Genomic DNA, 26,048 nt, shown 5'->3' with positions numbered 1-26,048 from the left:
TCACCCAGGGTGCGTGGCTGGCTCTGTCTGAAGAGCATGAGACTCATTTTTTTAAAAGATTTTTTCTATTTATTTATTTATTTGTTTATTTATTTATTTATTTATTTATTAGAGAAAGAGTGTGGGGAGGAGCAGAGGGTGAAGGACAAGCAGACTCCCCGCTGAGTCTGACTCAGGTCTTGATGGACCCTTAGATCACAAATGCACAAATGCAAATGTAATGCAACAAATACTTGCAGGTGGGAAAGAGGAGAAAGGGAAACACTGGCCTACTACAAAGATAAAATTCTGCATGGAGACATGTGATGGCTCTGAACTAGCAGTGGGGGAGGTTCCTAAGCTAAACCTTGCTTCTACATTCTGCAATGACCCCACTTGTTTATTGTTCTCTGTGGTCACCACCTCTACCCTCTAAAAGTTTTTCCTCTAAGCCCAAGTGTGAGGTAGGTGTGGGGAAATATGAATTCCTTGTAAAAAGTACAGCTTTTAACAAAGACAAATGGTTTCTTTAGTAGTACATTCCCTTAAAAACGAAGACACTTCTGATTTATTTGCATCCAGTCAGTTTGCTAGGTGGGTAACACTAAAGTTCTTCCTAGAGATAATTCTCAACTCTAATTTATTTCTTTGCTTGTTCACCCCCATGCTTCTCCTCTCAAACGGCTATCAGACTTAATGTGAAGGCCACATCCTAAATCTAATCTTTGCTGTATTGTTGAATTTTAATTGGGCCTTGTTGTTCAAAAGCTTTTTCAATTTTTTTTTTTTTAAGATTTTACTTATTTGAGAGAGAGAGAGAGAGAGAGAGAGCATGTGTGAGCAGCGGGAGAGGGTCAAGCAGACACCCTACCAAGCAGGGAGCCCCTCCCTAGGTGTGGGGCTCAATCCTAGGATCCTGAGACCACAACGTGAGCCAAAGGAAGATGGTAAACCAACTGGGCCACCCAGTCACCCCAGGTTTTTCAATCTTATTTCCTATTCTTTGAAGTATAGAGCTTTTTTCCCAATCCCTTGAGGCTCTACATTTGTGTAATCTCTATATTCCTTTTCATTTATGCTTGCCTACCTGCTTATTATTGCATGAGCTCATCTCATTTTTCTAATATCTTGTTAAATGTAGCCAGTAAACTTAACCTACCAACATTTCATTTTCCAAACTCTTCTAGAGCTATGAACTTTGTACATACCTTATTTGCCTTCTGCACGAAACTTTTTTTACCAAATGTCTTGCCCTGGGTTTCCAGTTCCAGTTCCTAATAATAGTTTCCTTGTTGTCTATTGCCTGCCTAATTTTAGATTTACATGAAGGCACCCTATTCTGTAACAAATTGCTGTATTAATGTAATGCTAGCTATTGGGGCAAACATACCTCAAAAAGTCACAGTAAAATTTATTTCTTGCTCACCTAACAGTTCAGAATAAGTGTTCCTGTTCAGGGGTGGAGGAGCAAGGGACACAGTCACAGGGACCCAGGCTTTTAGTGGCTCTGTCCTCCTCAACAAGTAACTTCAAAAGTTTCCCTTGACCCCAAATTCCAACCAGCAGATACCAGGAGAAAGGGAGGATCGTGTGTGGGTAGTTTCTGTGAGCCAGGCCTGGAATCAGTGCCATTATTTCTGCTCACATTCCACCGGCCAATAGAATTTAAGTAAAAGTAGAGTTTTCATCTTTCAGGAAGTGCTCTTGAAGGGAGGGAATATATCTTTCTTCCTTCCAGCTTCTTGCTGGCTGGAATTGAGAAATGTGCTGGAGCTCAAGCACCCATCTTAGACCACAGAGTGAAAAGCACATGTTAAGGATGATGGAAAAACAGAGCTTAGGTCCCTGATAATCATGGAATTCTCCTACCAGCTTTGGACTGTTTACCTGCCAACTTTAATTAAGAGAGAAATGAGCTTCCGTCATATTTAGGCCACTGTTGTTTGAGTTTTATTTGTAGCTTAACCAAACTTTAACTTATATAATTATTCTCTAGTTGTTCAGTATAGTTATATTGTCTTTTGCCCTCTCCTTTTAGTTGAAGACTTTTAAAACTTTCTTCTCATATAGAGGGGACTATAAGAACTACCAAATCTCTGACACAAGTAGTCTTAGCTTATGCCTAACACCTTTATCGTTTTACCTGAGAGGTAAAACGCTTAGGATTGGTCCGTAAATTCAGAGCATTTCAAGAAACATTTATTGAATACCCACTCATGCCAGGTACTGGGGGAGGCCACCTTCTATGAACTGTATCTTCCAGGTTCTTTTGCCCTCTGGCTTTAGATCATGGGATGTACCAGCAGGAGATCAGAAGGCAGGAAGTGAGAGAGGTCAGGATATTTATCCCTCCTCCTCTCAGCTCCCTGGCAGACTGTGGGTCCCTTACCCTGCCCTCACTAAAGAGTTTTTTATTTATTTATTTATTTTTTTTTTATTGAACTTTCTTCATTTAAACACTTTGAGTATGATGTCTGTCTCTTGCCTGGGCTTCAATTTATACAAGGTGTTTAATAAGTAAACCATGGATGGAAAAGAGAGCACTAGACTCTCTCCCTTCCTCCAGCTGGAGATCTTTATAAAATGCAAATCAGGACCCTTCACTTTGCTCTGTGTTAAATTGTCAATGGCTGCCTATTGTCACCACACCCCACTGTAAAGTGCAACTAGACTGAACTATTTTCACTTCCTCGTGTGACAGGGTCTCTCTTCCTCTCTTCCTCTGAGCCACATGCAGTAGCTTCTTCCTAGAAACTGCTCCCTACCGCCTCTCTCATCATTCAGACATCAGTGCCAATGTCACTTACCCCAGAAACTCTTCCACAAACCTACTTGTCCTAGTTAGAGGTTATTCTGTGCTTCCAAGGCAGCCTCTGTTCACCATCACATACAGATAGAACTCAGTGTTACATTGTACCGCAATGTACTGCAGTACATTGTCCTGCAACTGCCTGCATACAAATACTAGATCTATTCCCTAAGATACAGAACTGGGACTGCAGCTCAGATCTCTAGGACCTATTAAGGTGCTTGGTACATAACGAGCTCTCAATAAATCTTGGATGGTACCTAAATGTTATTGAAAAAGCTTGAACTCTCCTCCTCTAGCTACCGTCCTGTCACTTCTCATTCACTGACAAAAGTCATAAAAAATAGTTTTTAGTCACCCACTCCTCAATACTACCTTCCACTTACTTCCCAGACCATTTTAATTTTGCCACCACCTTTTATGAGGACTTCTCTTGCCAATAGTACCAATGACCTCCTAGATCTTTAATTTAATAGATTCTTTTCAGTCCAAATCCTCTAGGAATGGTCTGCGGCAATTTCTGGAAACTCCTTCCTCTGTTCTCTGGGGATCATGGATTTCTCTCTCTCCCTCTCACTCTCATTGGTCCGTTTGCATATCCATCTTCCATCCATTCACATGCCCCTGGGTGTCTTGTTCATTTCTATCTCTAGTCCCAAGCATAGTGGCATAGTGCCTGACACACAATAGGTCTTAATAACTATGAATATTAAATGATTAAAACTTTTGGTTTCCGGGTCATCGCTCTTTCTTTTTATTCTCCCATCTCTCTTTCTTGATCTCCTCTTTCTCTGACTGTCCTCAGGCACCTTCACAGACTCCTCTTCTTCCATCTCCCCATTAAATATTCATCAGAGTAACTCATTTGTATCTACTTTTGGGGCTTCAGCCATCAGAGAATACTTTTAATTCCCCCATGTTGTCAATCTTAACCTTTCATCTGAGCTAAGGCTGCCCTTCTCCCCCTGGGTATCTCATAGGCAGTTCAAATAACTTCCATTCCCACCCTGCCTCCTCCTGCTCCAAAATGCAGCCAATAAAATTAACATGCATCTCTATAGTCCAAGTTACAAACCCCAAAGTCCCCTTAACTCTTCTCACTGCCTTTTCTCCCCTGTCCTGCTGGGCAACCAGCTCTATCGACCCCCAGCCCCAATCCTTAAACTCTGCCTCTGGGTCTTCTATTTCTTCTACCTGGAACACCTCAGGCAAATCCTGTACATTCTTATGAAAATCAGAACACAGGTTAACTTCACCTATTTTCTTCCTCCTCTAAGTTCCAGACATACTTGCTTCCTTATTCTGAACACAACTTGATGCCAGGTTTTTAGTGACTGACTTACATATATGCCTGAGTAGATGGTGAAACTCTTTTTTTTTTTTTAAGATTGTATTTATTTATTCATGAGAGACACAGAGAGAGAAAGAGAGGCAGAGACCCAGGCAGAGGGAGAAGCAGGCTCCACACAGGGAGCCCGAGGTGGGACTCGATTCTGGGTCTCCAGGGTCACGCCCTGGGCGGAAGGCAGGCGCTCAACCACCGAGCAACCCGGGTGTCCCGATGGTGGAATTCTTGAGGGCAGGTCTTTGTCTTTGTTGTTGTTTTCTGATCACTGAGTCTAACCTGCGACTGACGTTCTAGGCGATTAAAAACTATTTTATAGGAATGAATGCATAAATAAAGGAGTGAACTGGCAATGAGAATGTCTTCAATTGCATGCTTTCAGAGATCAGTGGTAAGGAGTCTTGGAGGTAAAAGGACAATAACTCGGTATGAAAACGCTCACTTTATGTAACCAAGTAGGCAACACGTACTCCAACAACATATACCTAACTCCGGAAAGAGGGCAATTGCTGTGCAACTTGGGGAGACTTTACTCTCAGGCTTTTCAGTTCTCCGCCACGCCAGCCCGGTCCTGGAAGGCCGCTATGACGTCAGCCCTCCTGCGCTGCCCGATCCGGGACGGACGAGGAAGAGGAGCCCCGCCGGCAGCGCACAGTTAGTTAGTCCTTCTCCTTTTCCCTACCTCGTCCTCACTTGATATTCCAAGCCTTGTGAATTCAGAGCATCTAAAGGAAATTCCTGCTTTAGGATTTCAATTTGACGAAAATAACATCGCGAAGATTCCGATTAACCCTATGAACCCGTGACTCTCAAACCCCAACGGAAAAACAGAAATCACGGGGTGGGGGGGAGAGGGGAGGGGAGTGGAGGGGGAGGGGACGGGGGGAGGGGACGGGGGGAGGGGACGGGGAGGGGCGCGGGGGGGAGGCGGAGCAGACGCCGAAACAAGACCGAGAAGAAGCCGTAGAAGGAAGCTCCGCTTCGGTCGGGCTTGTTTTTTTCCAGCCGCGGCAGGCGGCGGGCGGCGGGCGGCAGGCGGGAAGCTCTCCCTGCCGTCGCGGGTCACCGTCCCGGCCCGGCCCCGCCGCCCGGCCTCCCGCCGCCCCGCCGCTTCCGCCCGGGTGCGCTGCGGGCGGTGGCCGCTGGGGGCGCCCCGGGCCCCGTGGAGCGGCGGCGGCGGCGCGGAGGCGGCGGCGGTCCGCAGGCTTCGCCTCTCCCGGCGCTCAGACGGGCGGCGGCGGCTGCGGCGGGGCCGGGGCGGGGACGGCGGGGACGGCGCGGCGGGCTGCACACCCAGAGGGCGCCCTCCGCCCAGGCGAGCTGCAGCGCGACCGCTCCCCGCGGGCGGGCGGGGTCCGCGCCGCCGCGCTCCGGTCCGAGCTGCCGCGAGAGGCGGCGGCGGCGGCGGCGGCCCCTGCCCCGGCCCCGGCCCCGGCCGGCCCCCGGCGCCCCCCGGCCGCGCCCCCGCGCGCAGCTCGCGGCCCCGGCCATGGGGCTGCGCGGGCCCGGGGCTCGGGAGAGCTGAGGCTGCGGCGCCGGGCCCCGCGCCCCCCGGGGCCGCCCCCGCCTCCCGCTCGCCGGCGTCTGGCTCTCGTGATGATGAAGAAGAAGAAGTTCAAGTTCAAGGTGGACTTCGAGCTGGCGGAGCTGTCCTCCGTGCCCGTCGTCAATGGGGTCCTCTTCTGCAAGATGCGGCTGCTGGACGGCGGCAGCTTCACGGCCGAGTCCCCCAGGTACGGCGCCCGCGCGTGGGCCCTGAGCCCTGGGGCTGCACCGCGCGCCCGGCCCCGGAGCCCCGCGTCCCGGGGGCGCGTCTGGAATCCGGCCGGAGCCTCTTGACCCGCGCGGCGCGCTCCGCGGACCGGCCCATCGCGCTGCGCTTGGCTCCCGCCCCCCGGCTTCCAGATGGTTCCCGGCATCTGCTCTTCCCTCCCAAATTCCCCGGGAACGGGAGCAGCGGCAGAAGGGGGACAATGCTTCTGCTTCTCCTAAGGCATTTCCATGTTTGTGAAATGCAAAGTGGGACTTGAATTGTTGCTTAAAACCAAAGCAAAAATACCCGAAGCTGCTTGAGTTCCGAGAGCCGTGGCTCCGAGCAGGACCCCGCGCTCCGGTCCTCGGGGCTCCGAAGGCCGGGACGAGGCCCCGGGGCCTGGTCGGGCTCCGGGGTCGCTGGGGGCGGGCGCTGCGCCGCGGGGAGGGGCCGCCGGGGGTGGGGGGGCCCGCACCTGCCGCCTCCTGCCCGGAGCCCCGGGCACTCGCAGGGTGGGGCGCTGGCAGGCGGCGCACTGAAGCCAGGGGCGATTGTCTTCCTGGACATTTGAGGTCTCTTCGGTAGGTTGACAGGTTTACCCTAAGGTAAGGGTCTCTTAAGAAAATAGGAAATTGACAGATTTCTTTAAACAAAATTTTTAAGTTCCTGAGATCAAGGGAAGAGGTTACCCATTAATGCTTATTTTGCCTAAATTGACGACTCAGAGATTTTTTTCCCCCTAAAGATATTCTGCTTCCTTTTTTATCGGCCATCCCTATGAGTGTAAAGGAAATAAGGTCAGCGAGTTGTGGAATTGGGGCCAGAAAATTATCTGCGGTGGCAACACTGAAGCCTCTAGAAGCCAGAAAACACAAATGGCCAGTTGGCCAAAGCAAAGGATGTATAAAGCATTATCGACCCTTAGAATTAGAAAAGTTAGCCAAGGATACTTTTTAATATTAAACTGTGCTTCCAGATCTTTTCTGGCTATTCCGCTAATTAATTACACTACAATCATTCTCTTTTTTTTAAAAGAGTTATTTATTTATGAGACAGAGGCAGAGGGAGAAGCAGGCTCCCTGCAGGGAGCCCTGCGTGGGTCTCCATCCTGGGTCTCCATCCTGGGTCTCCAGGGTCACGCCCTGGGCCGAAGGCAGCCACTAAACCGCTGAGCCACCCGGGCTGCCCCACTACAATCATTCTTAACACACTGGTAAGAGGACCGTGTAACTTAAAATGGTGCCGCGAATGTTGTACCAGCCCTTAAAGTCTTGAATGTCCCGTAGATAAAAATGACTGCCCTTACCCTGTTTGCTGCAGGGTCCCACGCCCTGTTTCTGCCAGTTAGACCGGCTCTCTGGGTCAGTGGTGACACCTGGTGGTCAGGGTACTTCTCTCTTACCTCTTTCTCCCTCAGATTATTGATTTGGCTTCCTACTCAGAAATCAGGCATTCCAGTAATGCAGGCACTCATTTATTCAGCAAATACGTGTAGGTTGGGTCCTTTAAGTGTATTATCTTATTTCATTTACAGCAGCAAACCTATGAGGTAGGGATTCCCATTTTGTGGATGAATAAACTGACACTCAGAAACTTTGACTTTCCCAAGGCCTGCACATCTGATATGTGAAATGTCAAGATCTTGATACAGGTCTGCCTAATTTCAAATAGATGGATGCTGATGAAGGAGAAAATTAAGTGCTGTGCTGAACGGGGAACTTCCTAATGGTTTTTACAAGCAAGGGGTATAATTTGATTTGTAATTTGCAAGAGTTGGAAAGGAAACAGCAAAGTATCCTGGGTTAAACTTAACTCCTTTCTCTTCCAACAAAAAATGTGGCCTTAATGAAAATCAGAAAGGTTAAGAATAGTGCTCTCTATAGCTGAACAAACAAAAGCCCCTACAGTTTGGAGGGAAATTTTTCATAATAAGGAGCCTGTGCCTTATTAGAGGTGGTTGGTGTAAAACTGAGAGCAAGGATTTAGAATGAGACAGATCTGAACCTAAATCCCACCTCTACCATGATACACCAGGATGGGTTACTCAGCCTCTCAAAGTTTCTGGTTAAAATTGAAACCATATAGGGTTGTTGTGAGGGTTTAGTAAGATGATATACTGAAAACAGCTATCACAATGCTCTAGCACCCAGTCAGCGTTTAAAGGGAAGACAAGGTGCTTGCCCAAGAGGGTTTGCTTCAATTAAGATGTTGATACTTATCCTGACAACTGCAAAAGTGTTGGTTTGAAAAAGATACCTCATTTTACAAGGGGAAAAAAAGAAATAAAACTTGAAAGACCTAAAGCATGTGAATTATTTTTAAATTGCATAACTTTTAATTCTTGGATGCCAGTCTAGGCATTGCATCTCTAATTAAATGCTAGATTTTAATTTTTAAATAATAAGGAGTGCATGGGTGGCTGAATTGGTTAAGTGTCCCATCTTTTTTTTTTTTTTTTTAAGAGTTTATTTATTTATTCATGAGAGACACAGGCAGAGGGAGAAGCAGTCTCCATGCAGGGAACCCCACGCAGGACTCCATCCTGGGTCTCCGGGATCACGCCCTGGCCTGAAGGCAGGGCTAAACTGCTGAGCCACCGGGAGTGTCCCATTCTTGTTTAAGGCTCAAGTCATGGTCTCAGGGTAGTAAAATCGAGTCCTGAGTCCAGCTCCATGCTCAGCATGGAATCTGCTTGTCCCCTCCCTCTGCTTCAACCCCCCCCAATAAATTAATTAATTAATTAATTAATTAATTAATTAATTAATTAAAAATCTTTAAAATAAAAAACCCTGTTGCCACCCCCCCCCCCGAAAAAAACAAAGCACTCTATGCCTCTTATATATGGTTAACACGGTAACATTTCTCCCATAAAAATATGAAATTAGGGCAGCCCGGGTGGCTCAGCGGTTTAGTGCTGCCTTCAGCCCAGGGCCTGATCCTGGAGACCGGGGATCGAGTCCCACATCGGACTCCTGCATGGAGCCTGCTTCTCCCTCTGCCTGTGTTGTGTCTCTGCCTCTCTCTCTGTGTCTCTCACGAATGAATAAATAAAATCTTTTTTTTTTATTTTTAAAGAAATTAACTACATAGAAAAGGGTTAACATAGTGGACTCAAGACTGCTTTTCTTAGTAAGACCTTTTGCTGGCATCTGAGAATGGTGCCAGTTCTCTACACTGATGTAAAATTTCAGAGTGTTTCCTGTGCTTAGACTACAAACAATGTAATTTATGCTGAATACTTTCTAGGAGTCTTGAATTTTGGTCTGTGTCAGCGGGAGGGTGCCTGTATGACCAGCCCCCAAATGAGCTTCCTTGGTAGATAACATATATTGTTCTAATTTGATGCTGGAGAAATTATGTTGTGGGTGACTCCACTGGGAGAGGATTCTTAGAAGCTTCCACTTGGTTTCCCATGACTTTGGTCCATGGACCTTTTAGCTTTACTGATTCTGCGTTGTATCCTTCACTATAATAAATCTTAGACATAGGGCTACTGGCTGGTTCAGGGATAGAATATTAAACTCTTGATCTCAAGAGTTCAAACTCAGGGTTGTGAGTTTGAACCCCGTGTTAGATGTAGAGATTACTCAAAAAACAACACAAAACAAAACCACCATCTTAGACATGAGTCTGACTATGCTAAGTCCTAGGAGTCTTCCTAATGGATCCCTCAAACTGGGGATGGTCTTGAGGACCCCTGATACATGAATGTATGTAAAATAATAATTCATTTTTTTAGAGGAAAGCCTTAGAGGTACATCACAAATTAGAAATATATTTGACTTTACACAGAAAATAAGGAGGCAGATCATTCATTGCTCACCACACATTTACTGAGCACTTACCAGGTTTCAAGCTGTGTGGCAAGGGCTCTAAGAAGCACCACACATATAAAGGCCCATATGGGAATTAGCTCTACTTCATGAAATTAGATCAGAGATGTATAATTACTTGACAGTATGATTTAGTGCCTAATCAATGGGTCAGACAATATGTGAGTGTTGTTGAAATTCTGCAGGTAAAGAATTTATTTGCAACTGTAATGATTACTGAAAACCACATGAGCTTTTCGATTGAGCATGCTGGGAAGGTGAATTTGCATTGACAAGGAAGGGAGGGTGAGAGGACAGCTTGAACCGATCATCAGTAGGAGCTGGTGATAGATCAGCCTGACTGTAGAGGGAATTCACATTGAATAGATGCAAAAGATAAAGGCTTTGAATGCCATTATAGTTTGCTTTCCGCTGCTTATAGGATAAAAGTCAATTTGAGATTCTTGCACTACATCGTATTGTGGTTAAAGTGATACTTAAGCTGGCTAGCAGGCTGATGTTTTTCAGATCCAAGTGGGGATAGACTAGAAATGGGGAGACAGATTAGGAATCTGTTAAAGTGACTGAGGCAAGAGCTATTAAGAACCTGAATTTGGAGGTTTTTCATGTAAGTGGCTGATAAAATGATAATGCCTTGATGACATGACAGGAAAGAAGTCAGAAAGAATCTTTGTTTCATTTAGAAGGATCCAGTTTCTGCTGGAAAGGTATATTTAATGAAGAGGTTAGAAAAAAAATAAGAATAGAAGGTGTTTATTTGTAATAAGTGTTATTAAAATTGTCGGTTTTTATATACCATAGTTAATAAAACATTCAGAAAATACATTGTATGATTAGAGTAATATAATAAACTGAAACCAAATTATTGACTAATAAAATATTTTTGAACCTTAAAAAAGAAAATTACACTATTGAAATTTTTAAAGTACGTACTCCTTTTGTAAAAGCATTTAAATCTCTTTTGAGTTGTGTTAAGACTGTCAGAACAGGTTTCATTTCTGGTCTGTTTTAATAAAGGAATAAGAAAATTTTCCTGTATTTTTAGGATTCCCAAATTTGCCCTTTTTGTTCATCTTTTTTTGTGCTCATTGCTAAATACTTTTCTAAGTTTCACATGAGCTTGTGGCAAAAACCATGTGAATTCAGGGAGTGTCCAGGAAGCTAATGAGCACATCTGTGTATTGGATCTTCTACTTTGTAAACAAGCTGAAGGGATTTCTTCTTTGGCCAGAATATGTCTTCATGTTTTCAAGATTTTAGCTCCTGCACATTGTGTACTTATTTTCAGTAATTTTTTTCCTTATTATAAAACTAATATAGGTTCTTATGGAAAAACTTAGAAAATAGAAAAGAAAAAAGAAAAAAAATTGCATATGAAGGGCCAACTGGAAATAATCACTATAATATTTTGATGGATAACATGGGAGTTTTTATTGATCCATACACACACGCACCACACATACACACCGTCCTGTACCTTCCTGCACACACATTATATTTTTAAAATCCACAATAGGGGGTATCTGGGTGGCTCAGCAGTTGGAACGTCTGCCTTCAGCTCGGGATGTGATCCTGGGGTCCTGGGATCAAGTCCCACATAGGGCTCCCTTCAGGGAGCCTGCTTCTCCCTCTGCCTATGTCTCTGCCTCTCTCTCTGTGCCTCTCATTAATAGAAAAATAAAATAAAATCCAAAAAGGTATCCTAATGTACTTAACATATTTTCTCACTTAATGTATCTTTCCATATCACTACATATTCAATTACTCAATTATTTTGTAAAAATAATTTTTAATAGTTGCATACCATTCCATTGTATGGATTTCCATGGTTTATTGAACTATGCCTCTCTTGAAATAGTCTTTATGCTATCTTTTTAATTAATACTTTTATGAACACACTACAGTAAACATCATTATAGCCAAATTTTATGCACATCCATTATTATTTTTTAGGATTAATACTTACATAGAAATGGAATTATTGAGTCAAAGAGCATGTAGATTTCTAATGCCCTTGATAGATATTACCAACTAGCCCTTTAGTTCATTAAATTGACTTTTTAAGATAAAAAACTACTAATTGGGACCGCTGGGTGGCTCAGTGGTTGAGAATCTGCCTTCAGCTCAGGGCATGATCCTGGAATCCCGGGATAGAGTCCCTCATTGGGCTCTCCACGGGGAGCCTGCTTCTCCCTCTGCCTATGTCTCTGCCCCACTCTCTCTCTTTCATGAATAAATAAATAATAAAAAACTTTTTAAAAATTACTAATGAAATTAGCAAATATAAAAAATAACCAGTATTAGAAAATGCTGTTTGACCATATGATAAGGAATTCTTTTTTCATGTGTAATTCACAAACATAATCCCCTTCACCCATTTCATACCCTCCCAACTAGTCTTCTTTCTGGCAACCATGAATCTGTTCCCTATGAGTCTCAATTTTGTTTTGTTTATAGATTCAACATGTAAGTGAAATGGTGGATGAGTGAAATACCAAATGTATGGTATTTGTCTTTCTCTGACTTATTTCACTTATTATTATACAAGACCCATCTATGTTGTCACAAATGGCAAGAGAGTCACTCATTTTTATTACTGAATAATACTCTATTATATATGCATACCATTCCATTATTTATGTATACCATATTGTCTTTATCCACTCATCCATCAGTGAACATTTAGGTTGTTTCCATTATCTTGGCTAGAGTAAATAGTGTTGCTGTGAACATGGGGGTACATATATCTTGTTGAATTAATATTTTTGTTCTCTTCAGATAGATAGCCCATAGTGGAATTGCTGGATCATATGATAGTACTATTTTTCATTTTTTTGAGGAACCTCCATACTAATTTCCATAGTGGCTGCACCATATACATTCCCACTAACAGCACACAGGGATTCCCTTCATGATCTCCCCAACACTTATTTCTCGTCTTTTTGATAATAGCTATTTTGACAAGTATAAAGTGGTATCTCACTATGGTTTTGATTTTCCCTGTTCACACACATACAAACAATGGATTATCACTCAGCCATTAAAAAAAGAATGAAATGGAGTGCCAGTGTGGCTCAATCAGTTAAGCATCTGCCTTCACCTCAGATCATGATCCCAGAGTCCTGGGATCAAGCCCCTAAGTGAGGAGTCTGCCCCTCCCTCTGCTTCTCCCCCACTCATGCTTTCTCTTTCTCCCTCTCAAATGAATAAAATCTTTTAAAAAAAATGAAATCTCTGCCTGTTTTTTAATTGGATTGTTTGTCTTTTTATTATTGAGTTGTGGGAGTTCTTTATATTTGGAATATTAACCCACTTATTGAATATATGATTTGCAAATATCTTTTCCCATTCAGTAGGTTGCCCTTTCATTTTGTTGATAGCTACTTTTGCTGTGCAGAAGCTTTTCAGTTTAAGGTAGTCTCATTTGTTTACTTTTGCTTTGTCTTGCCTTTGGAGTCAGATCAAAAAACATGACTAAGACCAGTGTAAAATAGGTTACCATTTATGTTTTCTCCAACTTCATTTTTTTGCATGTGCAGTTTTCCAAACAATGTTTATTGAAGAGACTGTCGTTTTCCCATTGTATGTAATTGCCTCTTTTGTCTTAAATTATTTGAACATATATGCATGGGTGTATTTCTGATCTCTCCCTTCTGTTTCACTGACCTATGCATCTGTTTTTATGTCAGTGTTATAGTGTTTGCTTACCACAGCTTTGTAGTATAGTTTGAAATCAGGTAGTATGATACTTTAGGCTTTGTTCTTCTTTCTCAATATTATTGTTTTGGCTATTCAGGGTCTTTTGTGGTTCCATACAAATTTTAGAATTATTTGTTTTAGTCCTGTGACAAAAGTCATTGGAATTTTAATAGAGATTGCATTGGATATGTAGATAGATTGTTTCAGTAGTAGGGACATTTAAACAACATTAATTCTTTCAGTCCATGAACCCAGAATATCTTTCCATTTATGTCATCTTCAGTTTCTTTCATCAATGTCTTATAGTTTTCAGTGTATAGGTAAGTCTCTCATGTACTTGGTTAAATTTATTTGTTAGGTATTCTATTCTTTTTTATACAATTATAAATGGGATTATTTCCCTGATCTCTCTTTCTACTACTTCATTATTGGTTTATAGAAATGCAACTGATTTTTATATGTTAATTTTGCATCTTGCAGATTTACTGAATTCATTTTTTAGTTCTAACAATTTTTTGGTAGTCTTTAGGGTTTTCTTATATAGTATCATGTCATCTGCAAACAGTGACAGTTTCTCTTCATTTTCAGATTGTGTGCCTTTTATTTCTTTTTTCTTACCTAATTGCTGTGACTAGGCCTCCAATGCTATTTGAATAAAAATGGAGATAGTGGGCATCTTTGTCTTGTTCCTGATCTTAGGGGAAAAGCTTTTATATTTTCACTGTTGATGAGTGCCTGGATGGCTCAGTCAGTTAACTGTCTGACTCTTGACTTCAGGTCAGATCATGATCTCAGGGTCATGAGATTGAGCTTGGTGTTGAGCATGGAGCCTACCTAGGATTCTCTCTCTCCCTTTCCCACTGCCCCCCCCCCAAAAAAAAAATTAGATTTTCACTGTTGAGTATAATATTAGCTGTGGTTTTGTCACTTATGGCCTTTATTATGTTGAGGTACATTCCTTTTATACCCAGTTTGTTGAGAGTTTTTATCTTAAGTAGATGTTCAATCTTGTCAATTGTTTTTTCTGCATCTATTGAGCTAATTATATGCTTTTTATCTTGTTTTGTTGATGTGGTATATTAAGTTTATTGATTTGCAGATGTTGAACCATCCTTGAATTCTTGAAATAAATCCCATATGATCTAGGTATATGATCTTTTAATATATTGTTGAATCCAGTTTGCTAATATTTTGTGAGCATTTTTGCAGCTATGTTCACCAGGGATATTGGCCTGTAATTCTTTTTTTTTTTTTTATGATGTCATTGTCTAATTTTGATATCAGGGTAATGCTGGCTTCATAAAATGAGTTTAGAAGTTTTCACTCTTAAGTTTTGTTTTTTGTTTTTGAAGAGTTTGTGAAGGATGGATATTAAATACTCTTTGAAGTTTTGGTGGAATTCCCCAGTGAAGCCATCTGGTCCTGGACTCTTGTTTGTTGGGGGGTTTTTGATTATTGATTTAATCTCCTTACTAGTACTCAGTCTGTTCAGTTTCTATTTCCTCATGATTCAGTCTTAGAAGATTGTGAATTTCTAGGAATTTATTTATTTATTTATTTATTTATTTTAATTTTATTTATTTATGATAGGCACACAGTGAGAGAGAGAGAGAGAGAGAGAGAGAGAGAGAGGCAGAGACATAGGCAGAGGGAGAAGCAGGCTCCATGCACCGGGAGCCTGACGTGGGATTCAATCCTGGGTCTCCAGGATCACACCCTGGGCCAAAGGCAGGCGCTAAACCGCTGCGCCACCCAGGGATCCCAATTTCTAGGAATTTATCCATTTCTTGTATGTTTTACAATTGGTTGGCATGTAATTGTTCATAGTAGCTTATTATCCTTTCTATTTCTGTGGTATAAGTTGTAACTTCTCCCTCTTTTATTTTATTTATTTTTAGAGGGAGGGGAGAGAGAGAATTTTTTTTAAGATTTTGTTTAGGGATCCCTGGGTGGCGCAGTGGTTTGGCGCCTGCCTTTGGCCCAGGGCGCGATCCTGGAGACCCGGGATCCAATCCCACATCGGGCTTCCAGTGCATGGAGCCTGCTTCTCCCTCTGCCTGTGTCTCTGCCTCTCTCTCTCTCTCTCTCTCTGTGACTATCATAAATAAATAAAAAAAAAAATTTAAAAAAAGATTTTGTTTATTTATTCATGAGAGAGACAGATTGAGAGAGAGAGGCAGAGACATAGGCAGAGGAAGAAGCAGGCTCCCTCAGGAAGCCCGATGCTGGTCTTGAGCCCCTGACCCTGAGATCATGCTCTGAGCCCAAGACACTCAACCCCTGAGCCACTCAGGTATCCTGAGAGGGAGAGAATCTTAAGCAGGGTCCAAGCCCAGTGTGAAGCTCAACGTGGGGTTTGATCCACCACCCTAAATTATGACCTGAGCAGAAATCAAGAATCAGATGCTTAATCGACTGAGCCACTCAAGTGCCCTCCCCTTTAATTTCTGATTTTATTTATTTGAGCCATCTTTTTTTTTCTCTTGGGAAGTCTAGGTAATGGTTTGTCCATTTTATTTACCTTTTCAAAGAACCAGCTTTTAGTTTCATTGACCATTTGTCTTTTTTTTTTTAAGATTATTTATTTATTCATAGGGACACAGAGAGAGAGAGAGAGAGAGGCAGAGACACAGGCAGAGGGAGAAGCAGGCTCCATGCGGAGAGCCTGATGTGGGACTCATCCAGGGTCTCCAGGATCACGCCCTAGGCTGCAGGCGGCACTAAACCACTGCGCCACTGGGGCTGCCCGACCATTTGTCTTTTTAATCTCTATTTCATTTATGTCCACTCTGATAGTCACACAGATAGAGAGAGAGAGGCAGAGACATAGGCAGAGGGAGAAGCAGGCTCCATGCACCAGGAGCCCAATGTGGGATTCGATCCCGGATCTCCAGGATCGTGCCCTGGGCCAAAGGCAGGCGCTAAACCGCTGCGCCACCCAGGGATCCCCACTCTGATCTTTATTATTTTCTTCTTTCTACTAACTTTGGGCTTCATTTGTTGTTCTTAGTTTTTAGGTGTAAAAATAAATTGTTTATTTAAGATTTCTCTTATTTCTTGAGGTATTGCTATGAACTTCCCCTCTCTGAACAACTTTTACTGTATCACATAGATTCTGGTATGTTGTATTTCTTTAGGTATTTTCTTATTTCTCCTTTGATTTCTTCAGTGATCTGGTAGTTGTTTGGTAACCTGCTGTTTAATCTCCATGTACTTAGAGTTTTTCTGGTTTTCTTTTTCATCTGAGAGAGTGTGTAAGAGAGCACAAGCCAGGGGAAGAGCAGAGGGAAAGGGAGAAGCAGGCTCCCCACTGAGCAGGGAGCCTGATGTGGGGCTCAATCCCAAACCCCTGAAATCATGGCCTGAGCTGAAGGCAGAGGCTTACCCAACTGAGCAACCCAGGCACCCCTCCAGTTTTCTTCTTGTGATTTCTAGTTTCATACCATTGTGGTCAGAAAAGATGACATGCTATTATTCTAGTCTTCCTGAATTTATTGCGACTTGTTTTATAGCCTAAAATGTGATTGATCCTGGAGAATGTTTCATGTGTACTTGAGAAGAATGTGTATTCAGATGCTTTTAGATGGATGTATATATCTATTAAGTCCATCTGGTCTAATGTGTCATTTAAGGCTAATATTTCCTTATTGATTTTCTATCTGGGTGATCTATCCATTGATGTATATGGGGTGTTAAAATATAATTGTATTGCTATCAGCTTCACTCTTCGAGTCTGTTAATGTTTGCTTTAGATATGATGATGCTTCTATGTTGGGTGCATTTATATTTATAAATGTTACATCTTCTTGCTGGACTATGCCCTTAAACATTTTTGTTATAAATAGGCTATTTTGTTTTTTTTTAAGATTTTATTTATTTATTCATGAGACACAGAGAAAGAGGCAGAGACACAGGCAGAGGGAGAAGCAGACTCCATGCAGGGAGCCCGAAGTGGGACTCGATCCCGGGACCCCAGGATTATGCCCCAAGCCGAAGGCAGACACTCAACCACTGAGCCACCCAGGCATCCCTAAATAAGCTATTTTAAAGTTCATTTTGTCCAATATATAGCTACACCAGCTTTCTTTTTGTTTCTATTTGCCTGGAATATAGTTTTCCATCCCATCACTTTCAGTCTCTGCGTGTTCTTTTGAAGTTAGTCTCTTGTAAGTAATAAATAGATACGTCTTATTTCTTAAGCCAATCATCCACTCTTTGTCTCTTGATTGGAGAATTTAGTTCACTTACATTTCAAGTAATTATTGATAGCTATGTACTTACTGCCATTTTGTTAATTGTTTTCTGGTTGTATATAGTTCCTCTCTTCTTTTGTTCTCTTTTTTCCCTTGCGATTTGAGGACTTTCTTTAGTATTGTGTTTAGATTCCTTTTTCATTTTCTTTTGGTATTTACCATAAGTTTTTGGTTTGTGGTTACCATAAGGCTCATTTATATCATCTTATATATAGCAGTCTATTTTAAGTTGCAAGCAAAAAAATTTTTTGAACATGTTCTAAAACTCTACACTTTTATTCCCCTCTGCCACATTGTATGTTTTTGGTGTCACCTTTTATCTTTTTATTTTGTGTATCCCTTAACTTTGTGTCATTTTAGTTCATTTTACTGCCCTTGTCTTTAGCCTTTTAATAGCTTTATAAGTTATTAATCCACTACCTTTACTGTAGATTTACTTTTTCAGTGAGATTTTTGCTTTCACATGTTTTCTTATTAATTAGTTCCATTTCTTTTCAGCTTAAAGAAGTCTCTCTAATATATCTTATAAAGCCAGCATAGTAGTGACGAACTTCTTTAGCTTTTGCTTGTCTGGCAAACTCTCTCCTTCAAATCTGAATGATAACCTTAGCAAGTAGAGTATTCTTGGTTGGAAGTTTTTTCCTTTCAGCCCTTTGATACCCCATGCTACTCTCTTCTGACCTGCAAAGTTTCTGCTGATAGCCTTTTGGGGTTTCCCTTGTACATAACAATTTTGTTTTTCTCTTGCTGCTTTTAAGATTCTCTCTTTAACTTCTGACATTTTAATCATAATGTATCTTGGTAGCTCTCTTTGGCTCCATTGTATTTGGAACTCTCTGGGCCTCCTAGACCTGAACGTCTGTTTCCTTCCCTAGGTTAGGGAAGTTTTCAATCATATTTCTTCCAGTAAGTGTTCTGCCCCTTATTCTCTTTCTTCCCCTTATGGGACTCCTAAAATACAAATGTTATTTCACTTGATGTTGTCCTAGACATTCCTTAAATTATCTTCACCTTTTAAATTCTTGTTTCTGGGGACACCTTGGTGGCTCAACGGGTTAAGCATCTGCCTTCAGCTCAGGTCATGATCCCAGGGTCCTGGGATTGAGCCCCACATGGGGCTCCCTGCTTAGTGGGGAGTCTACTTCTCTCTCCCTCTGCCCCTCCCCCTGCTCATGCTCTCTCTCACTTGCTCTATCTCAAATAAATGAATAACATCTTTTAAAAATAAATAAATTCTTGTTTCTGTTTGCTGCTATGTCTGAGTGAGTTCCATTGCCTTATCTTCTAGCTTATGAATCCATAGTTCTACTTCATCCAGTCTACTGTTGAAACCCTATGGTATATTTTTCAGTTCAGCTATTGTGTTCTTCAGCTCTGTGACTTCTGTTTGTACTTTTTTTTTTTATGTTTCCTATCTCTTTTTTTAAAAAGATTTTATTTATTTATTTATTTATTTATTTATTCATTCATTCATTCATTCATGAGAGACACAGAGAAAGAGGCCAAGGGAGAAGCAGGCTCCCTGCAAGGAGCCTGATGTGGAACTCGATCCCAGGATCCTGGGATCACAACCTGAGCCAAATGCAGACCCTCAACCACTGAGCCACCCAGGTGCCCCTGTTTTCTATCTTTTTGTTGAAGTTCTCACTGTGTTTACCCATTCTTCTGAGTTTGGTGAGCATCTTCATGGCCTTTACTTTGAATTTTTTATCAGGTGAATTACTTACACCTGTATCATTAAGGCCTTTTTCTGAGGTTTTTGTCTTGTTTTTCTATTTGAAACATTTTTCTCTGTTTCTTTATTTTACTAGACTCTCTGTGTTTGTTTCTGTGTATTAGGTGAAATAGCTACCTTTCTATCTTGAAGGAGTAACCTTGTGTAAGTGATGATCCTTCTCATTCAAATTTGCCCTAACTCTTGGCTGTCTCTCAAACCTTTGTGACTGTCTAAGCCACCTGATTTAGTCCTGATATGCCCCTATTGTTGAGGTTGTGCCAAGACCTATTAGTGAGGGATCCAAGGGGAGGAATCTCATTTAGTACCTAGTTTGGAAGCCAGGCAGGAGTTTTTACAGTTTGCAAATATATACAATCCTGTGGAACTTCCTCCACAGCTTATTAGCTTCCAGACCAGGAGATCTTGAGTACCGCCTGAACAACAGTTGTAAAAATCTAGGAAGGCTCATTGAGCTGTAGCAAGGCTAGTAGGATGCGCAAAGATGGTATTTCCCTGCTTACATCCCTGGGTATGCCTCCTTAGCTTCTATATCTAGATATGTGGGAAACATGAAGCCTGTCCCTCAGACTAAAGCTCCAGGCTAAGCAAATAGGCCTTTTTTATAGGAAAACTAGGGTTCTGTTTTTGTCTGCTGTCCAGGGCAAGGTGACCTGCCAAGAACTGTCTTTTGGACTGTTACAGTCCTGTGGAGCTCAGAATACCAGTCCTCTTGGCCACCAGGCTCAGACAATCAATGGATGTCCCCTATATAGGTTGCTATATAGATGGCACATGCCCACTGGCTTTAGTAAAGGAGCTGGAAGGTTTGGTGTCAGGGTTGGACATGTTCCCCAGCTTTAGTAAAGCAGTGGGAAAATGTCTTGACTTAATGGACTCATATGATTTAGCAATGTAGCAAGAGAGTGAATGCCTTGTCTGTATATGCATTGACTTTAGGCTTGGGAGGGGAAAGATGCCCCAACTACTCACGCTTGTCAGCCCCAACCAGGGAGTAGGGGACGGTTGCAACCAGTCTGCAGCCAGGGCTGGCACACCTTAGCTAAGGAGCAGGAGAACTCCACAACTGTGCTCCCTGGTCTCAGCAGGTGCCATGACTGCTCACCCAACCCATCCCAGCAAGGCAGTCAGAGGGTACCGCATCTAGTCTCACCCACTTGTGGTAGTAGGTAGTGTGGAGAGTGCAACAGTGGCGTCTGCCAGTGCCTTCATATCTGGGAAGCATCTAAAGCATTCTAGAAGCATCCTCTACTCTGGTCAGTGCCCTCAGATCAGCAGATGAATCTCTCTCACACAGAACCTTGCCTCTTTCTAAACTGCTGTTTTTTCATAAGGTCTCAAGGTGAGTAGGACTATATGTGAGCCCCCCAAGAGGGGAATCTCAGTTTCCTAGAACACTTTGGAACCCCCAGATATCAGTCCTATTGGTTTTACACACCAGACATTCTGTGGGCTCATCTTCATGGTTCAGATCCCAGGGACTAGTTGCCCATTGTGGAGCACCAACCCCTAACTCCTCCAGAAGTGTCTGTCTGGGGAGATCCCTCCCTATTATGTCACCACACCAGAAGTGAGTTTTGTGTGTGTGTGTGTGTGTGTGTGTGTGTGACTATCTCTCTGCCTCTCCTACTCATCTTGATGTGTTCTTTTTTCCTTTTGTTGTGAAGAGTACTTCATCTAGTTTTTAGATCTTTATCAGAGAAAGGATTCATATGTAGCTATAGATTTGGTGTATCTCTAGGAGGAGGTGAGTTCAGGATCTTCCTAGGCTCTCATCTTGGATTCTCCCACCACCCCACTCACAGAATTTTTTTTTTACTCATTTTTTTTAAAATTCCAGTGTAATTAGCATATACTGCTATATTAGTTTCAGGTATAGAATATAGTGCTTCAACAATTCTATACATTACTCAGTGCTTATCATGATAAGTGTACTCTTAATTCCCTTTACCTATTTCCCCACTCACTTCCCCTTAGTAACCACTAGTTTGTTCTCTATATTTAAGACTCTGGGGTTTTTGGTTTTGTTTTTTTGGTTTTTTTTTTTTTTTTGTCTCTTTTTTCTTTGTTCGTTTGTTTTATTTCTTAAATTCCACATATAAGTTAAATCATATAGTATTTGTCTTTTTCTGACTGACTTATTTCACATTATACTGTCTAGATACATCCATGTTGTTGCAAATGGCAAAATGTCATTCTTTTTTTATAGCACACACATACACCGCATCTTCTTTATCCATTCATCAATTGATGGACATTTGGGCTGTTTCCGTAATTTGGCTATTGTAAATAAAGCTGCAGTAAACCTAAGGGTGCATATATCCTTTCAAATTAGTGTTCTCACATTCTTTAGGTAAATACCCAGTAGTGCAATAACTGGATCATGTGATAGTACTATTTTTAATATTTTGAGGAACCTCTATACTCTCTTTCATATTGGCTGCAGCAGTTTGCATTGTCACCAACAGTGCACTAAGGTTCTTTTTCCTCCACACCTCACCAATACTTGTTTCTTGTGTTTTTTATTTTACCCATTTTGACAGGTGTGAGATGGTATCTCATTGTGGTTTTGATTTGCATTTCCCTGATGATGAGTGATGTTAAGCATCTTTTCATGTGTCTTTTGACTATCTGTATGTTCTTTGGAGAAATGTCTTTTCATGTCTTCTGCCCATTTTAATTGGATTATTTGGGATAACTGAATTGTGTAAGTTCTTTATATATTTTTGATACTAGCCACTTATCAGATATATTATTTGCAGATATCTTTTTCCATTCAGTACATTGTCTTTTGTTTGGTTGATTGTTTTCTTTGTTGTGCAGAAGCTTTTTGTTTTGATGTAATACTAATAGTTTATATTTGCTTTTGTTTTCCTTGTCTTAGGAAGCAGTCTAGAAAAATGTTGCTACAGTTGATATCAAAGAAATTACTGCCTGTGTTCTCTTCTAGGATATTTATGGTTTCAGGTCTCACATTTAGGTCTTTAATCCATTTTGAGTTTATTTTTGTGTATGGTGTAAGAAAGTGGTTCATTTTCATTCTTCTGTATGTAACTGTCCAATTTAACCAACACCATTAGTTGAAGAGACTTTCTCCTATTGCATATTCTGGCCTCCTTTGTTGAAGATTAATTGGTCATATAATCATGGGTTTATTTCTGGGTTCTCTTCTGTTCCATTGATTTGTCCATTTTTATCCGGGCTTTAATTACTCTTGATACTGTTTTGATTACTATAGCTTTGTAATACATCCTGGTATCTGGGGTGATATTCCCAGTTTTGTTCTTCTTTTCAAAATTACTTTGGCTATTCAGGATCTTTTGTGGTTCCATATAAATTTTAGGATCGTTAAATCTGTTGATTGCCTTGTGTAGTATGGATGTTTTAACAGTGTTTTTTCTCTCCGTCCATGAGCATGGAATATCTTTCCATTTGTTTGTATCATCTTCAATTTCTTTCATCATTGTTTTAGAGTTTTCAGAGTACATGTCTTTCACCTCACTGGTTAAGTTTATTCCTAGGTATTTTATTTTGTTGGGTGCAATTATAAATGGGATTTTCTTAATTTCTTTTCTTTATTATTAGTGTATTTAAATGCAATGGGTCTCTGCATATTGATTTTGTATCCTGCAATTTTACTGAATTCATTTATCAGTTCTGGTAGTTTTTTAGTGGAATCATTAAGATTTTCTGTGTATAGTATCATGTCATCTGCAAATAGTGACATTTTACTTCTTGCTTACCAATTTGGATGCCTTTTATTTCTTGTCTGATTGCTATGGCTAGGACTTTCAGTACTATGTGGAATACAAGTGTTATTGCCCTTGTCTCGTTCCCTAGCTTAGGGAGAAAGCTTTCAGCTTTTCGCCATTGAGTATGTATCACAGACTTCTTTATACCCTGACCAGAAATGGGGTCATCTATTCACATATTACAATACAATATTATAATAATGGTAGCTAACGTTTTTTGTACTCTTTTCCCATGTACCATGTAACTTTTCCCAGGTACCATGTAACTTTTCTAAGCCTTTATATCCTCAGAATACCCCTAGTAGGAAGTTACTGTTATTACATTATGAATGTTACTACTTTCATCATATACTTGAGGAAACAGAAGTACAGAGAGGCATTGAAAGTTATGCAGTTAGTAAGCAACAGAGAGGTAGGAGGTAGAGTATACTCTTGATCGCTAAATTTTGATGTCTTTCAAATTTTATGTTACCTATTTTCTCATTTTTATGTTTTAACAAAACTGTAGGTAAATATATATGGTATGACTTCTTCTGAAAGCTAGACCCAGAAAACTGGTTCCCATATGTGACACCACTAAACAGGTCCCTTTAGATTTCCCCCCAAATTACTGTATATGAGAAACAAACTACTCATGCATATGCTTTTTTTCCCCCCAAGATGTGACATTCCAGTTGGAAGTCCTCAACGCTCAATCTCATTACTGGGTAGTTGTGCCTTATAAAAATAATATTAATACCATTTTATACCAGTAAGTTGATATTCACTATTATTTCACTTAAGTCTTGCAGAGTAAGCAGTTTATAATTATATTTATTGAAAGAATACAGAATGCCTGGGTGGCTCAGTGGTTGAGCATCTGCCTTTGGCTCAGGGCATGCTCCTAGGGTCCTGGGATCAAGTCCCACATTGGGCTCCCTGCAGGGAGCCTGCTTCTCCCTCTACCTATGTCTCTACCTCTCTCTCTGTCTCTCATGAATGAATAAATTAAAAATCAAGAAAGAAGAAAGGAAGAAAGAAAGAAGGAAAAGGAAAAGAGGTATTTGTAGAGAAGATCTGTTGTAGCTTTGCTAAAGATGACAATAACACAGAGACCCCTAAATTAAATATATGGGGAAGTCATTTGGGGAAGTATATGCTGTTGTACATAGCTTATAAAGCATTAATGTTCAGTTTGGGATATCAGCCTTTGAGAGATACTGTCAAATAGAGATCTAGAGAAATATATTAAGACCCTGAGAAATCTGGGGTGCCTGGGTGGTGCAGAGTTGGTTAAGCATCTGACTCTTGGTTTCAGCTCAGGTTGTGTTCTCAAGGTCATGAGATCGAGCCCCACATCTGGTTCTGAACTCAGCATAGAATCTGCTCTTTTCCCTCTCTCTCTCTCTGTCCCTTTCTGCCCCTCGCTTGCTCTCAAATAAATAAATAAATATTTTTAAAAGATTCTGAGGAATCTTGAATTTTGAGGTGAGTCTCAAGAGAAAGATGATAGTCTTCAAAAACTAAAACAAAAATGTATGTGTGTATTTTACATTCTTAATTTTATTTAATTCTTATAAAGTCCCTTTTATAGAAGTGTTACCTCCTTTTGGGTTAGGTGCTGTAATGCATATATTAAAAAATAGTAAATGACTTAAAAGAAGTAGAAGTTTATTTCTCTCTTATATGAATTCCAAGCTGATGTGGTGGCTCTGCTCTGTCAAGCTGTCAGGGGCCCTGCTTTATCTTGTTGCTCTGTCATGCCCAGGTATTGTTCTCATCCACAGGGACTGTTAGTTCACCCCACATCTGAATTCTAGCCACTAGAGAGAAGGGAAGGGGAAGGGGAGGTCCCTAATGCCCAGAGCCCATTGACCAGAACTTAAGCAGAAAGCCACATCTAGCCCCAAGAAGGGTTAAGAAATATAGTTTTGCTGGATGTCCACGGGCCCAGAAAAGGATTCAATTATGATAAAGAAAAGTGGAGGATAGATATCAGGAGACAGGCTCTGTCACAACACTGTTTTGTTCGTTTGAAGTAGACTCCATGCCCAGCATGGAGCCCAACACGGGGCCAGACTCACAACCCTGAGATCAAAACCTGAGCTGAGATCAAGAGTCAGATGCTTAACTTACTGAGCCACCCTGGCACCCCTGTCAACATCACTGTTTTAGAATTGAGACAGTTGATCCTCAAAAGAGCACATAATTTGTTGAAGGTCACAAATCAATTAAATGAAAGATATTTAAAAGACTGTCCCATGAAGAGGGAATAGGCGTATGCAGGGTGCATCTGAGGGCACAGCCTAAGATTAGTGGGGAAGTGTTAAAGAAGGCATATCTCTATCCAGTACATGAGAAAAGTAATCTCGAGGGACGCCTGGGTGGCTTGGTGGTTGATCGTCTGCCTTTAGCTCAGGGCGTGATCCTGGAGTCCCAGGATTGAGTCCTACATCAGGCTCCCTGCATGGAGCCTGCTTCTCCCTCTGCCTGTGTCTCTGCCTCTCTCTGTGTGTCTCTCATGAATGAATAAATAAAACCTTTACAGAAAAGGAAAAAGAAAAATAATCCCTAATATTTAGAAGAGAGTTCAGTAGTGAATTGGCTACCTCAGTACCCTGTCCATTTGTCAGTGACATCCTTTATTAGAAGGCTTGGTGACTTAGATGATTCTCATGGCTCTTTCTGACTCCAGGATTCTATGATTAGGCTTTCAGTTGTATTTCCTGATACCACTCTTCCTAAGTCTCCCTTTTTAGCCAAGACTGGTCAGTTATGGTAGCCAGATGTTCGTGTGTTTCTGTCTCCGTGGTACTCTCTCCTTTTCCCACCTCTTCACCATTCTTGTAGTTGATTCGAATTCCAGCCATTCCTCAAGAGCTAAATCAAATGTTTCATCAGCTTTATGCCC

General features: G+C 41.5%; 1 protein-coding gene across 4 annotated transcripts in view; it reads left to right on the top strand.

Annotated features, from left to right (window-relative positions):
- Positions 1-5,652: 5,652 nt before the first annotated feature.
- The window catches only part of FAM102B (family with sequence similarity 102 member B), an 89,157-nt gene continuing 68,761 nt past the window's right edge, over positions 5,653-26,048 (top strand). For 2 of the 4 annotated variants that reach the window (XM_038541150.1, XM_038541151.1), the window contains exon 1: positions 5,730-5,866. In XM_038541150.1, coding sequence (XP_038397078.1) covers positions 5,730-5,866 — 137 coding nt within the window. Of the gene's footprint in view, positions 5,867-26,048 lie in introns of all 4 variants that reach the window. The other 2 variants (XM_038541152.1, XM_038541149.1) reach the window with 2 other exon arrangements.

Source organism: Canis lupus, chromosome 6, assembly GCF_011100685.1.
Source record: "Canis lupus familiaris isolate Mischka breed German Shepherd chromosome 6, alternate assembly UU_Cfam_GSD_1.0, whole genome shotgun sequence".
Lineage (NCBI taxonomy): Eukaryota > Metazoa > Chordata > Mammalia > Carnivora > Canidae > Canis > Canis lupus.
The sequence above is the reverse complement of the archived record's forward strand: the minus strand, read 5'-3'. Positions and strand labels throughout refer to the sequence as shown.